At 40.7% G+C, this 14,188-nt stretch overlaps 1 protein-coding gene across 3 annotated transcripts in view; it reads right to left on the bottom strand.

Moving 5' to 3' along the window:
* Positions 1-14,188, bottom strand: part of G6PD (glucose-6-phosphate dehydrogenase) — a 29,845-nt gene that overhangs the window by 14,007 nt on the left and 1,650 nt on the right. Inside the window, exons 1-3 of one of the 3 annotated variants that reach the window (XM_034434294.3) lie at positions 6,567-6,992; positions 5,756-5,784; positions 5,366-5,511 (exon numbers count right to left, since the gene is read on the bottom strand). In XM_034434294.3, coding sequence (XP_034290185.2) covers positions 5,366-5,511; positions 5,756-5,784; positions 6,567-6,622 — 231 coding nt within the window. In that variant the 5' untranslated portion in view covers positions 6,623-6,992. Of the gene's footprint in view, positions 1-5,365; positions 5,512-5,755; positions 5,785-6,566; positions 7,023-14,188 lie in introns of those variants that run through there. The other 2 variants (XM_034434295.3, XM_087888613.1) reach the window with 2 other exon arrangements.

The following is a 14,188-nucleotide window of genomic DNA, read 5'->3' as shown; positions in this document are numbered from 1 at the left end:
AGTTTATTCAGCATGAAATGGAGCTTAGTTATGTAGCATGAGGCTGTATATTCTGCAACACTGGGACTATCGGTGAATCATCAGTGGGTCAAAGGAGTAACAGAGATGACAGTTGCTCTTTAAAAATTATGATTTAAATCGAGTTGATTTAAATCACTTTTTATTAGTGATTTAAATCATGATTTAAATTGTGATTTAAATCAACTCGATTTAAATCAAATCCACCCTGCCTTCTTTCACACACACTTGCGGCCATAGGATGTGTTGCCACAAGTCAAAAATCTCTATCTCATTTTATATTGGATGTCCTATAAAGATGCATATTTATATCATTTGTACATTCAGCCTATTCTTTGCTGTAGACTACAAGCTTTTCTTGATCTTCCCTCATATCTCTGATTCATTTAACTTCCCTTTTGCCTTCCTGACAAACTGCAGCCATGCTCTACTGCTCATGCTCAAGATGTCTTTACCCACATAAGCTCCCAGCTTTTTGGAAGCTCTTTATCTACTGCAAACATTGATTTATCAACTATTCTGCTTTGATTTAAGTCAAAAAGATGTGAAACATCTGGGGCACATGAGGGTTACAGCTGGATGGAGTTCAAATACAGCTCTCTCTCTAGGTCATTTTTCACCAGTAGATGAGGTGATCTAATTTCTTTCCTAAGTCTAGCCAGTCATTGCCCTTTAACATTGCTCCCTAAGAAGATATTATCTAGTCCTGGAGTTCAGCAGATGGATACTAAAGCTAAACACTTTAAAAGGTTTAACTGCCATTAATCAGCTTAAATGTTAACTAATGGGTAGGTGTCAATTTTCATCAGTGATTTTGCAAACTAATTACATATTTTACTTGGTGTTTATTTCTCTGGCATTCCCATGACATTAAAAATAAAATCTTGCCACCTTTGGGGTTTTCTATAGGGGAGAATGGTTATTTATTTAGTGTATGGCATCTACGGAGGTCATGCCATCACTGATATACAAATCTAATGGAGAGAATGGTTAGGGTTAAGGACAAACGGGTTGCTCAGGAAAACCATTTTGTCCCTTAAAACCAGTTTTGGACTCCAAATATTGTCACATTATTTTGGAAGCAGCTCTGATATCTATAAAATATGGAGTATGGCCGGTGTGCTACCCTTAACTGAAGTGGTAAATAGCAAAATGGTAGTAGTGGTTGTGACTTTTATCCCATATTTACTTTTGTATAATTCAAAGCAACTTATATAATGCTATTTCCCCCAAAACAACAGAATTGTCAGGTGGGTTGAGCTAAGAGACTGACTCAAAGTAACCCACCAGGCTTTTGTGCCTAAGAGAATGTTAGAACTGATCCTCCCACTTTCTAGCTCACCATGTTACTCACTACACCAGACTGGTTCTTATCAAAAATCTGAAGACTACAATGCTAGGAAAAACATAACTGAACAGGTATTTTCAGTTACTGAGATTTCAACTCACAATAACTGCTAGGCTGCACTTATATATCTCTTTACAATCTATTCTAGAAGGAATCCAAAGAGGGCTTAGTGCCTTTTATCCAAGAGAATTTGTGAGCTTTTAGTTCTTGAAATGACTCTCACAAATACCACTAAAGAAGAAATAAGACTTTGGAAATTGCCCTGACATTCAGTGATTCTCTGTTCAGGGACTGAGCCTCACCGACAGTGTGCCTTCACTCAAACATGGATGCTTGAACAGACATTAGTCTCTGGCTGGTCTTAACGTCTGACAGGAGCTGACATAAAATAGATTTATGTGATGTGATGGAATGTGGGAATGACCTCGAGAGACAGGGGAAAGAGATGCTGTCTAGGGAACAATCAGATAAAAGGTGGAAGCAAAGAAAGAAACCCAGGAAAGATCCTCCCTAACTTAACAGGTTGCAAAAGAGAAAACAAGAGATTTGTACTATCAGATTGCAAGATTCCATTCATGTAGCTTTACAATAAAGTAGAATTTAGCTCATTTGGTTGTTTATTGTTTGGTCTACCTGGCAAGGCTGACATGTGCATAGTGGCTCTTCAGGCTATCCTAAGTATTTTTAAAAAGCTACTTTGCAATACAGGAAAAAACCCTCTTCTTTTGAATGGTTAAAGCAGCTGCAAAATGGCTGTGCATGCAATTTACACATGAAAACAGCCAAGAGCAGATTCCACAGCAACTGTACAAGCTTGATGAACAACACAGCTGCTTTCACTACTCGAAAAATAGTGCTTTGTATGCCTTCCCACACATTCTGAAGTGTGACCTTCGAACTTCATAGCCACTTGGTATAGCTATTGGTAAATACATAGATGTCCAGGAACAAATGGTAGTAGGGCCTGTACTTCCAGCTACACCCTACTGCACCAAATCAGAATCAGAAGTGCGCTAGAAAGAAACAGATGAAGTTGCCCAGTAGACAAACTTCCTTCCTTAAGGAGAGTGGCACACTTTAATTTCCTCATGACTCAGCATGGACTAGAGTTTCTCTTTCCGCTTAGTTCACTACTCAGTGGCCATCCAATCTGGTACAATCTTGCAATTCTCAAGTTTCCCCATTACAAGGTTAAAAATTTGTAAGGAAGGGAGAAGTCATTTCTTTTGTTCCCCCCTTTTATAGATTTTTTTTCTCTTTTGTCCTCCCTTTTTCTTTTTGCACTTCCTACTTTTTTTTTATTAATATTTTATTTCATTCGCATACCTTTTTTTAATCTTTGTATTTTTAAACTTCAATAATTATTTAAAAAGCAAGATTATAAAACCACATAGCCACACCCATGCCATTATAAAGTTCAAAGAAAGCACAGGACCATTTTAGACATATTGTGCAGGTTACCAAACCATAAGGTTCAGATGCAATTCAAATTATATTATACATAGGCGGTATTTGGCAGGGAAGAATTTCAGGAAGAACCACTGTTGTGGAATGCTGTGTAAGAGTCAGAAGAATTGTGTTGATTGCCATGATCATTGGGTGTCAACTTTACAAGAAAGAGGGACCCTGATCAATGGAAAAGCAAAGTTTTTTATCTACATTAAGGGCTAGAAGGCTGTGAATCCTAAGGATTTCATTGGCTGGCCAGTTTGAGGAAGCTAGGCAGATCCTTGTCAGTATACCTGGGGTTATTTTGTTAGGCAAAATGGGCCTCTCAGGAGGCAGCAGAGCTGAGGAAGTCCATTGTTAAAGGTGATGGCCTGTTGAGGTCATCAGCTGATGGAGAATGAAAGATTGCAATTCTTTTGTAAGGGATTTTTTGAGCTGCACTGGTGAAGTTTCTATTTTTGGTTTGATGGGATTGCAGGGGCTTTGTCTGGGGCAGAAAGGGTCAATTTGGGTCTGATGGGATTAGGCAAAGAATGGAATTTGTGTTTGACCCCAGTCATATCCAAAAAGTGGGGGTTGGGTAGAAGTAATGGATGCAGTCTCCATTTTGTTTGATAGGTTTCTTTTTTCTACCACAGCTAGCAAAGTTTGTACATTATACAGAGGTCCAATTGAATAACTAAAGTGCCTAGGGACAAAATAAAGCCCAGTCACACTCACCTGCAACAGTGATGTAAGTGCATACACAAGGCTTACACAAAGTTATCTTCAGGATACTGTTGGCTTTACTTAATAGCTCCATCCCTCATTCTTTTCTATTATGATTATCTTCTCCATTAAAGTAGCATGATTTTTAACTCTAGCCCCAAATCTGGAACTTACTATATTTGTTGAATTACAGCTGTAATTGTCGCACCAACATGGCTGGGCAAGATGAGAATTGTAGTGCAATAAAGAGCCAGTTTGGGGTTTGTAACATAATACTTAAATTCTGAGCATGCACAATATATTTTTATTTTGCATGAGCAATTTCATCTTATATTTACAAAATTGAAGAGGCTCTCCAAGGTTTATGGCAGGATTATTATATATTTCTCTCCCCCCCCCCCCATTAGTTTACATTAAATGTGTCCTACAGCATTCTTAACAGTTTAAATTTTGGTGTATTTTCTATCAATATCCTCGTAGCATCTCTAAACTCTAATTACTACTCTTATTTTGTCTTTAATCATGTTCCTTTTTAGTTTCTCATTGAGAAGAATAATCTAGCCTTGGCTAACATATAAATAAATAAAATGTCAACTACAAAGTATGAAAAATATATGAAAAGACTCACAATACATTCTTAAGAATTTCACTTCATGAGAGTAATAGTTATTGAAATTGCTCCTGAATAGTATTACACTGCCAGACAAGCCAAGATACTTAGAATATGGATTTTGAATGAAGAGGAAAAGTGATTAAAAGTAATTAAAACAATCTAATACAGTAGAAATGAGCCATAATTGCGGGTATCCAAATTATTGTATAATACCAATTAGTGTTTGAGGGAAAAAGGCTGAGAAAGATGAGGGAGGGGCTCTTAAAACACTTTTTTTCTGGGTTTGTTTTTTTAAAATTATTATGTTTCATTTCAACCTTTGGTCTAGTATAAATTTTACTTTTTGTGAGGTGTGTATTCTGTTCCCTTTTCCTTTTTTTTTTTTTTTTTTTTTGCTTTTTGTGTTGCTTTCCCAAAAAATAAGGAAACAGAAGAAAAAGAGAAAAGATTGTCCCCCTGCTGGAACATGCCTGTGCACTATAAGTACAGAACATTTTGTATTTATAATTAATGAGAAGCACATTCACCTTTCTAGGAAGATTGGGCTGATCTTTACAACATTTCATCAAACCCAAAGCATGTTTACCTGGCCCTTAAACATACTCAACATTTCCCCCACCCTTCCAACAAAGGCTGTTGACCACACTTCATATGTGCTGAATTGTACAACCACACTGTCTTAACAAATATCCCTGTAAATGGCAGAAAGGCAAGATGCTATGTACTAATGAGCAGTTTGGCTGTTTTACCTATGACTAATTTGAGGCCGTTTAAGTCAGCAAGCACAAAGTCTGTATCACACACATCCCCTTCCAGAAATGGAAGGGGTGATGCTAGACCTGAGGCCAGGAGTGTACAAGCAGGACAAAGAAGGATCAATACATTAGAGGAGTGTAATTTTGGAAATACAGGATGGACAAATTAAAAGGAATTCTTCTTTCCAGTGCAGTTCCTTTGTAGTAGGGGATAGAATTACATGTACCACCAGTTACAAAACTGTCATTAAAGCAGAATCTGTGTGACAAATCCTCACTTTTCCCCTATAAAGTGGAGAGAATTACTTATATTTCTGGCACCCACATGGCAGGATTGAGTTAGCAGAAAAATGCCTATGTTGCTAAATTATAGCTAAACTTAGTAGTAGACTTAAGTTTAGTAAACTTAAACTTCTTGGATTTATAATACAACACTCCATGAAATTCTGCTCAGCCCAAAGGAAAGAAACTCACCGAAGCTCCAAAGATGATGAAGATGTGGGTATCCAATTTGAGGAAGTCATTCCCCTGGCAGAGCTCTTCCCGGAGCATCCCACAGATGTCAGCTTCAGACAGCTCGGTGAGTGGTAGGCGGCGACTCATGTTGGTAGTATTATTTCCTGAGAAGAAAAAGGATGGTTAGGTAAAACTCCTCCCATCTTCATGCCCTCCCCATCCAAAAAGTGTTATACCCAGGTGAACAACCCTCTCCATTCCTGTGGTACATGCCAGGCCAGTTGAATGCTAGGCTGATATCCGAGACACAAGTCTCAACTTGCAGTAGGAAGTTCAACTTAGCTCGTCCACCGCAATTCTGGCAGGATGCATTGTGCAAGTGTTGTCAACAGGTTCCCATGTACATACCTTGGCCTGAAGTCCTGCTGCTTGGCAGGCTGATCCAAGAAAATTAAAAACAAAATGCTAATTGTATAAATTAAGTGACTACTCTCTTTAAAAAAAAACCCACTTGCAGACTACATACTAGAGTTACATAACTTTTTTTTTTTTAAATAACAGGCAGTAGGATGCAAGAAAAACGAGGAAGTAAATGAATTTCCCGGTAAGCACAACAGCGCACCATGAAATGCACGGAACGATCAGCTTCTTGGAGCTGAGACTCTGGCTAAGGTTTTCAAGCAAATTAGCAAAGAGATCCTAGGGAACCTCACAGTTCCCATTGTGTTCCTCCAGAAGTGAGGAACAGAGGATTACTTTCAGGTCTGATCGCGTCCATCACCCATCTGATTCCTTCTCTTCCTTAACCCCTCCCTCTTCATCCCGATCCTGCCCGAAGCCAAGCATCCTCTCTCTTCCTCGCCTCCAGGCAGGGCTTCGCTTTGTCCATTGCGCGCAAATTCGGTGGCGCGCGGGGGTGCGTTGCGGTGGGGGACGCGTTCTTTACTCAGCCACAAAAGGGGGTCCGGTAGTTTCGCTCGCTGGAAACTTTTGCTACCCTCCTCCTGTCTCCTTTTGCGCCCTCTCCTCTTCTCGTTCCGCCTTTTATAGGTAGGGGACCGAAGACAGGGAAGGGGGAATAAAATCCGGGCTTTTCCTTTTTTCTACAGGGCAGCTCTCTGCAAACCTCTTGGAAGCTCAGTTCACCTCCCCACTCCCCCACCCCTTTCATCCGGGTTTCTCTTCCGGCCACCCCCCAACCCCCCGAAGCCCCAAGTACCTGCTCCCAGTCTCGGCTAAAGCTGCTCTACTTCTCCCGCTGGCGGAGCTCCCCATCCCCCGCCCCTTCACTCCTCCGGCGCTGACAAGAGGCCTCGCCCGCCTTTGCAAGTCCAACCCCTCCTAGTCGGAGCTGCCGGCTCGAAGCGCCGGAGCCAATCGAGGGAGCCGCCAAATGCCGGCCGCTGAGCTTCTTCCGCACGGTGGGCCGAGCTCTTTTCCACAAGCCTGTTTCGCGGGATGGGGGGCGGGCGAGGGAACTTATCTTAGGTAATAAAAGGCTGCGCTAGAGGCAACGCGAGCAAGAGTCTCGTCCTCCCCACCCCCCTACTAAGACTTAGTCCCTTTATGGTAGGCGTAGATACAGTAGCCTCGAGAGATCGCCTGAGGAGTTGGAATTACGTTCCCGGAACTCCCCGGGCAACATTCCAAAGACCATGCTGCTGGCTGGGGATTCTGGGAGGAAGTCCAGCACGTGGGAGAGCCAGAGGCTAGGGCCGCCTGCTACAGTATAGTATAAGCTTTTGTGGACTTGCCTTCAATTCGTTTCGTTTGAGAAAGTGGACCTAGAGGAGACGCATAAAAAGCATCCGCTTGTGCAATGAGATCATATGTACCTGACCGTGAAGGAGGTTAGGGATTCCAACCCAAAATAGATTATTCTTTCAGTGCTCCAAGTCTTGGGTTTGTTGCAATAAATCACTTAGCTGTATTTTTAGAAGAAAGTCTGCCACCGAGAAAGTGGACTAATGAAAAGCTACTATGGTATGTGTCTCCCTTTAGTGTCTATGGAGATTCTCAGTCATCGAGGTCATGGGTGTCTCACAAAGGTGCTTTTTCAAAAGGCAACTCGAGTTGATTTTTCTTTGAAGATGTCTCGTTTCTCATCCAAGAAGCTTTTTCAGTCCTGATGTCTTCAGTCAGAATTGAAGCAGCTTCTTGGATAAGAAGCCAAACACCTTCAAGGAAAAAGAAAGTCCAGTTGCCTTTTTGAAAAAGCACCTTTGTCTCCCTTTAAGGAGGATCAAGCTAGTATGTGCTCTCCCCTTAGGAAAGACTGGAGTGGACTGCTTGCTCTCCCATTGGAAATTCCCTCCATGAAAGCATTTAACAGAAATTCTAGAGGTTCATTTTTGTAGGAAACTAGTGTGAGCTACAGTTGCTCAGTAGAAGTAGTCCTTGACTTACAACCATTAACAGAGTTGGAAGGGATCTTGTAGGTCATCTAGTCCAACTCCCCACCCAAGCAGGAGACCCTACCTACACCATTTCTGATAGATGGCAGTCCAGTCTCTTGAAAGCTTCCAATGATGAAGCTCCCACAACTTCTGAAGGCAAGCTATTCCATTGGTTGATAGCTCTCACTGTCAGAAAATGTCTCCTTATTTCCAGGTTGAATCTCTCCTTATTCAGTTTCCATCCATTATTCCTTGTCTGGCCTTCAGGTGCATTGGAAATTAGCCTGGCCCCTCCTCTCTGTGGCAGCCCCTCAAATATTAGAACACTGTTATCATGTCTCCCCTGGTCCTTCTCTTTACTAGACTAGCCATGCCCAGTTCCTGCAACCGTTCATCGTATGTTTTAGCCTCCAGTCCCCTAATCATTTTGGTTGCTCTTCTCTGCACTTTTTCTAGTCTCAACATCTTTTTTATAGTGTGGTTTCATGCATTTTTACTGAATGAAACTGGATGCAGTATTCTAGGTGTGGTCTTACTAAGGCTTTATAGAGTGGTATTAGTACCTCATTTGATCTTGATTGTATTCCTCTGTTAATGCAATTTAGGATTGCATTGGCTTTTTTGGCTGCCGCTGCATACTGCTGGCTCATATTTAGCTGATTGTCCACTAAGACTCCAAGAACTCTCTCACAGTTACTGCTATTAAGCGTGGTTTCACCTAGTCTATATGTGTACTTTTGGTTTTTCTTGCCTGAGTGTAAGACTTTACTTTTCTTTACATTGAATTTCATTTTGTTAGTTAGGGCTCAGTGTTCAAGTCTGTGAAGATCCATCTGGATCTTGAACCTATCTTCTAGGGCCATGATGGCCAACCTATGGCACGCGTGCCAGAGGTGGCACGCAGTGCCCTCTCTGTGGGCACACAGGCCATTGCCCCAGTTCAGCTCCACCGGCCAGCTGGTCTTGGAGTCTGTGCCATGCATGCGAGGGGTGTGTGGTGCATGTGGGGGGCTGGGTGTGCATGCACGGGGCAGGGGACATGGAGGGGGTGCATGTGCATGCATGGGGGGCATGCGGGGGCTGCACATGCATGTGTGGGGGCGGGAGCGGGGGCATGCAGGGGGGCTGCGTGTGCATACACGGGGGCAGGGCACATGTGCAGGGCCCACGCGTGCATTGTATTTTGGAGGTTCGGGTGCGCATGCGCGCTTTGAGCACTCGGTCCGGAAAAGGTTAACCATCAGTATTCTAAGGTATTGGCTATTCCTGCCAGTTTAATATCATCCGCAAATTTGGTAAGTTCTCCTTCTGTTCCCTCATCTAAGTCATTTATGAGGATATTGAAGAGTACTGGGCCTAAGATGGAACCTTGTGGTACCCAATTGCTTACTTCCCTCCATGTAGATATAGTACCATTAAGGACTATTCATTGAGCACAGTTTGTCAGCCAGTTACAAATCCATCTGATGCTATCTACCCCACTTTTTTCTAGCTTACCAAGAAGTAGGTTGTGGTCTACTTTGTCGAATTCCTTGCTGAAGTCTAAGTATATTATGTCATTCATTTAGCAAATGTAAAAGTTATAGTGGCAATGAAGAAAGTGACAACTGCTCCTCACATTTGTGATTGTTACAGCTTCCCCTCCATCACTTGACCAAAAATTGGTTGCTTGCATGTATTTACAACAATCACGGTCAGGTGATTGCAATTTGCGATCTTCCCAATTGATTTCCAAAGAGCCAATGGGGGAAGCTGAATTTGCTTAACAACTATAGGATTCAATTAATAATTGCAGTGATTCACTCAACACTCGTGGCTAAAGAGGTCATAAAATCCTGCATGACTCACTTAATAACTGCCCTACTAAACAATTGGGAAATTCTGGTCCCAATCGTGGTCATAGGTTGAGGTCTAATTGGATATCAATCACTAGGCAGTACCTCAAGGGTTCACACACATACTTACGAGACCGCCTTCTGCCACCAATAGCCTCCCACCGGCCAGTACGCTCGCACAGAGTGGGCCTCCTCAGGGTGCCGTCCGCCAGACAATGTCGGCTGGCGACCCCCAGGGGGAGAGCCTTCTCTGTGACGGCGCCCACCCTCTGGAACAACCTTCCCCCAGAGTTACGTACAATAACAGACCTCCGGATTTTTCGTCGGGCCCTGAAAACTTATTTATTTCAACTAGCTGGGCTGGCTTGAGTTAGATTTTAAACTGATTTTAAATTGGGTTGTTTTAATTTACGGCCAAAATATTTAATTATTTTAATAGTGTTTTTAAATTTTGTATGCTCTGTTTTTACTTTGGCTGTGCACCGCCCTGAGTCCTATTTGGAGAAGGGCGGTATAGAAATTTAATAAATAAATAAATAAATAAATAAATAAATAAATAAATAAATAAATAAATCTAAGTAAATGTTTTTTGAACAAGCTAAACTTTCCTCGGTTTATTGAGTCAGAGTGTTTGTGTGGGGAGGGTTAGTTTAACAAGTTATGTAAACCTAGCCATCTTTTGTGTTGTAAGCTAGTATTTTACTATATCTGCTGATAATTAAATATCAAGCTACTTTCACATCTGCCTAGTACAGTGTTTGCTCAGTACTTATCCTAGCTTGTGAACCCAGATAGCATGGTTTAGTTTAGAATCATGTTTTGTGATCCAGCACAGAGTTCCCCAAAGTGGTCAGTATTGACCCCGGGACTTGATGGGATTATAGGTTATGATTATTATTCATAGTACTATAAATTAAAGTAGTAGTTATTACATTATTTCCTTATAATAAATGTTTGGGGATCAATAAGCAATCTGAAACTTCATGAAGGGGTTGCTGAGCTGAAGAGTTTGAGGGCCCCTGGTCTAGCACATGTAAACCCAGTCGTTGGGCCTTATATAAGGTAATTTGGTTAAAAATATCCCATTCCATTTTATTTTATTTATTTATATCCCCTTTTTATTATTTTAATAGATAACTCAGGCAGCGAGCAAACATAACTAATGCTCTTTCCTCCTCCTATTTTCCTCACAACAACCCTGTGAGGTGGGTTGGGCTGAAAGAGAGTGACTGACCCAAAGTCATCCAACCAGCTTTCATGCCTCAGACGAGTAGAATTCACGGTCTCCTGATTTCTGGCCTGGTGCCTTAGACACTAGATCAACAGGCTTCCCATAGTACAATATAATCCATGAAACTGATTATAATTCCTATTTCAAGACCTATTCCTATTGCCACTGCATCACTTCACTTTTCTGAAGTTCTTCTGCCTTCTGATGATAACAGAGGTATGTGCAGTTATTTGATGAAGTACAATCTTGTTCTTCCTTTTATTCAGGGCAATAGAACAGAAAATGTTTATTCAGGTCAATTTATTTTAACTTTAATAAGATTACAAAAGTAAGGAAATGAATAGTCCTTTAATTATGTGCCCAAAAGGAAGATTAATCCTAGATGTCTAAACAGTTAGGATTGAATTTATTTTGTACATTATTCATTCTTAATTATTTTCTTCTCCCTTAGAAATAAACCTCCTTTTTATGTGGACATCATTATTGTCTTGTAGTATTTCTGCAAAAAATGAGTAAAATAGTGATTACATCTGACCATAGGTTTTTTGCTTTTTTTTTAGTGCTGTATATAGCTCAAGCTGTGTAGAAAGGTAGGTGAATAACTGGCAAAAATGTTTTGGGGTGCGAAAAGAGAGAACAAATTCTGCAAGTAAGTTCAGATTTTAGAAGGAACCATATTGTGAAATCTGAGAAATCTTGTAAAGCAACCTTCCTCATATCTAAGTAGAACAATAGAACAGGAAACTGCTGAAGGTCTTTTCTCAATTTCTCTTTCAGTGTAATTTGTTGCACAACCTTCACTTCTATTTCTGGAATGTAGTTTTAACTTTTTGGTGCCTAAAGGAAGAAGTGTTTGACTGCATCTAATTTCAAGGGTTTTGCAAAGGACCATGTCCTTTGGAATTATATCCTATGGATGTAATTTGTTGATTTCAGGCTCCAGTGTGCTTATTAGTATTCCAATATACTGCAAGGTGGCAATTAAACAAGATCATCTATTGGAACCCCAGAAGGGTGCCTTCTCTGTAGCAGCACCTACCATCTGTCTAAGATTCCCCTGTCCCTGAAATCCAGGTGGCTGTGCTTTTCCAGGCTTCTTACCTACAAGACAAGGGAGAGCGAGATCCCGCACTTCATCATGCTTGCCATCTCTTTTTTTTTCTTTTTAGACTTTATTGTAATGGCCTCTGAAAAAATCAGTTATGACTTAAATTTGAACTCATGACCATCCTGCCCCCACAAATTCCACAATTTGGGTACTTGACAACTGTCTTACATTTATGACCCGTTGCAGTGTTTTGCAATCACGTGTGATCACAATTTGCATTTGCACTATTATAACTGTGTGACTTGACTTATGACCATTGTAAAAATTATTGCAAAATTGGGTCCAGTCAGGTGATGACTTGCAACCACAATGACTTCAAATGGAAATTCTAGTCCTAAGCTACAACATGAGAGACAAGATAGAGCTTTTTTGGTCCTTCCAATACAATTGTGAGGTGGACAACAGTGGCATGCAGAATTCTCCCAGTATCACTTTTTAAAAACATCCCTATAGAAATAGGAACAGAAAAACCAAAAGCAATCCCTCATACCTCCCTCTCCCTTAACTGTGTATTTCAAGAAGACACTGTAGTCAGTAATATAAAAAGCTACCAACAGCTCCACAAGGTCACACTTATCTACCTCCCAATGAAGAGCCTCCTTTAGGATGACAGGAGAAATCTTCATGCTAACTTCCAGTTTACACATAGGCTGAAAAGGATCAAGATAATTTGTTTAAGCTAAGAGCTACCAGAATTGGAATGCCACTATCTTTTCTATTAGCTTAGGTAAATGTGAACACTAGCCCATAGTTGTTGAAAGATGGATTTCTTGATCATAGACCTCACCAATAACCCCTATAAGGTAGTAGGAAATTCCACCTGCAAGAAAGAATAATAAATTGGTCTGAGCCTTTAATACTCCTGGATTCCATGGCAACCTTTGATACTGTAGATCAGGACATATTATTGGAGTCTTTAATGGGCTTTCTAAGCCAAGCTGGGGAAGGATCTGACATTCAAATATTGACATTTATTTATATCCCACTTTATTATTATTATTATTATTTTAAATTTGATTTATATGCCGCCCTTCTCTGGAGACTCAGGGCGGCTTACAATGTGCTAAGCAATAGCCTTCATCTTTTGTATATTTATACAAAGTCAGCTTATTGCCCCCACAACTGGGTCCTCAATTTACCTACCTTAGAAAGGATGGAAGGCTGAGTCAACCTTGAGCCTGGCGAGATTCGAACCTGCAGTAATTGCAGGCAGCTGGTCTTAATAACAGGGTGCTTTATTATTAGTTTTATAAATAATTCAAGGTGGCAAACATACCTAATATTCCTTCCTCCTCCTATTTTCTCCACAACAACAACCCTGTGAGGTGGTTTGGGTTGAGAGTGAGCGACTGGCCCAAAAATCACCCAACTGATTTTCATGCCTAAAGTGGGACTAGAACTCACCTGGTTTCTAGACTGGTTCCTTAACCACTAGACTGAACTGGTACTTGTAAACATATATACTGTATCTTGAATGTAAACATCTCCAAGAATCTTACCTACTTTATCAAATGGCAAGCTATGGAACTGACTCAGACCATTTCTGTTAAGGTTGTGGTTGTACTGGATGTAACATTGTTCAAAATGACAACAAACACAGCACAAACACAGGTTATCTTGTCCACAAAGAAGCTGCTCAACTTATTCATAACGAAGTTCAATTGGAACTTGGATACTGACTGGAGCCTCTAAAAACTGTCCAAGAACTTGAAAAAAACTCCTTGAATTTCTCCACAGATGGGATCAAGGGTATGACTTGATGTCTCTTCTGATGGTATCACACAAGACTTTAGGATAATGTCTCAATTGTTTATCAGATTTGCCTCTGAACTTGGCCTCTAAAGCTTCCTGTTCTTAGGTGTCACCATTAATTGCTCCTTACCTAGCTTGATAGCTTAAGGTTCTATTACTAACCCAGGAGACTTTAGTATTCTGCTCTTCAATCAGGTCACTGATTTGATAGCCAAGTTTGAGAAACCATATCCTAGAACACATTTGACTCCACTATGACTCATCAGCCTTTAGAGGTGATAAATTTAATCTGGTCCCGACCTCTGCAGATGGGAACATGTTACAACAGCACAATTCTCCCTAGATGATAGGTAGCAAAGGTGTCATTTCAAGACAAACACCAGATCAAGGGAATAGCTTGCCTTGTAAATAAATTCTATAAAGCCCATAAAGGTATTACAAATTTTATTATTTTTATTAATTACCATAATTAAACATATATGTCACCCATCTCACCAAAGGCAACTCTAGGTGACTTAC

This window comes from Pantherophis guttatus, chromosome 2 (genome assembly GCF_059756535.1).
Source record: "Pantherophis guttatus breed Tessera chromosome 2, ASM5975653v1, whole genome shotgun sequence".
Classification (NCBI taxonomy): Eukaryota; Metazoa; Chordata; class Lepidosauria; order Squamata; family Colubridae; genus Pantherophis; species Pantherophis guttatus.
The sequence above is the reverse complement of the archived record's forward strand: the minus strand, read 5'-3'. Positions and strand labels throughout refer to the sequence as shown.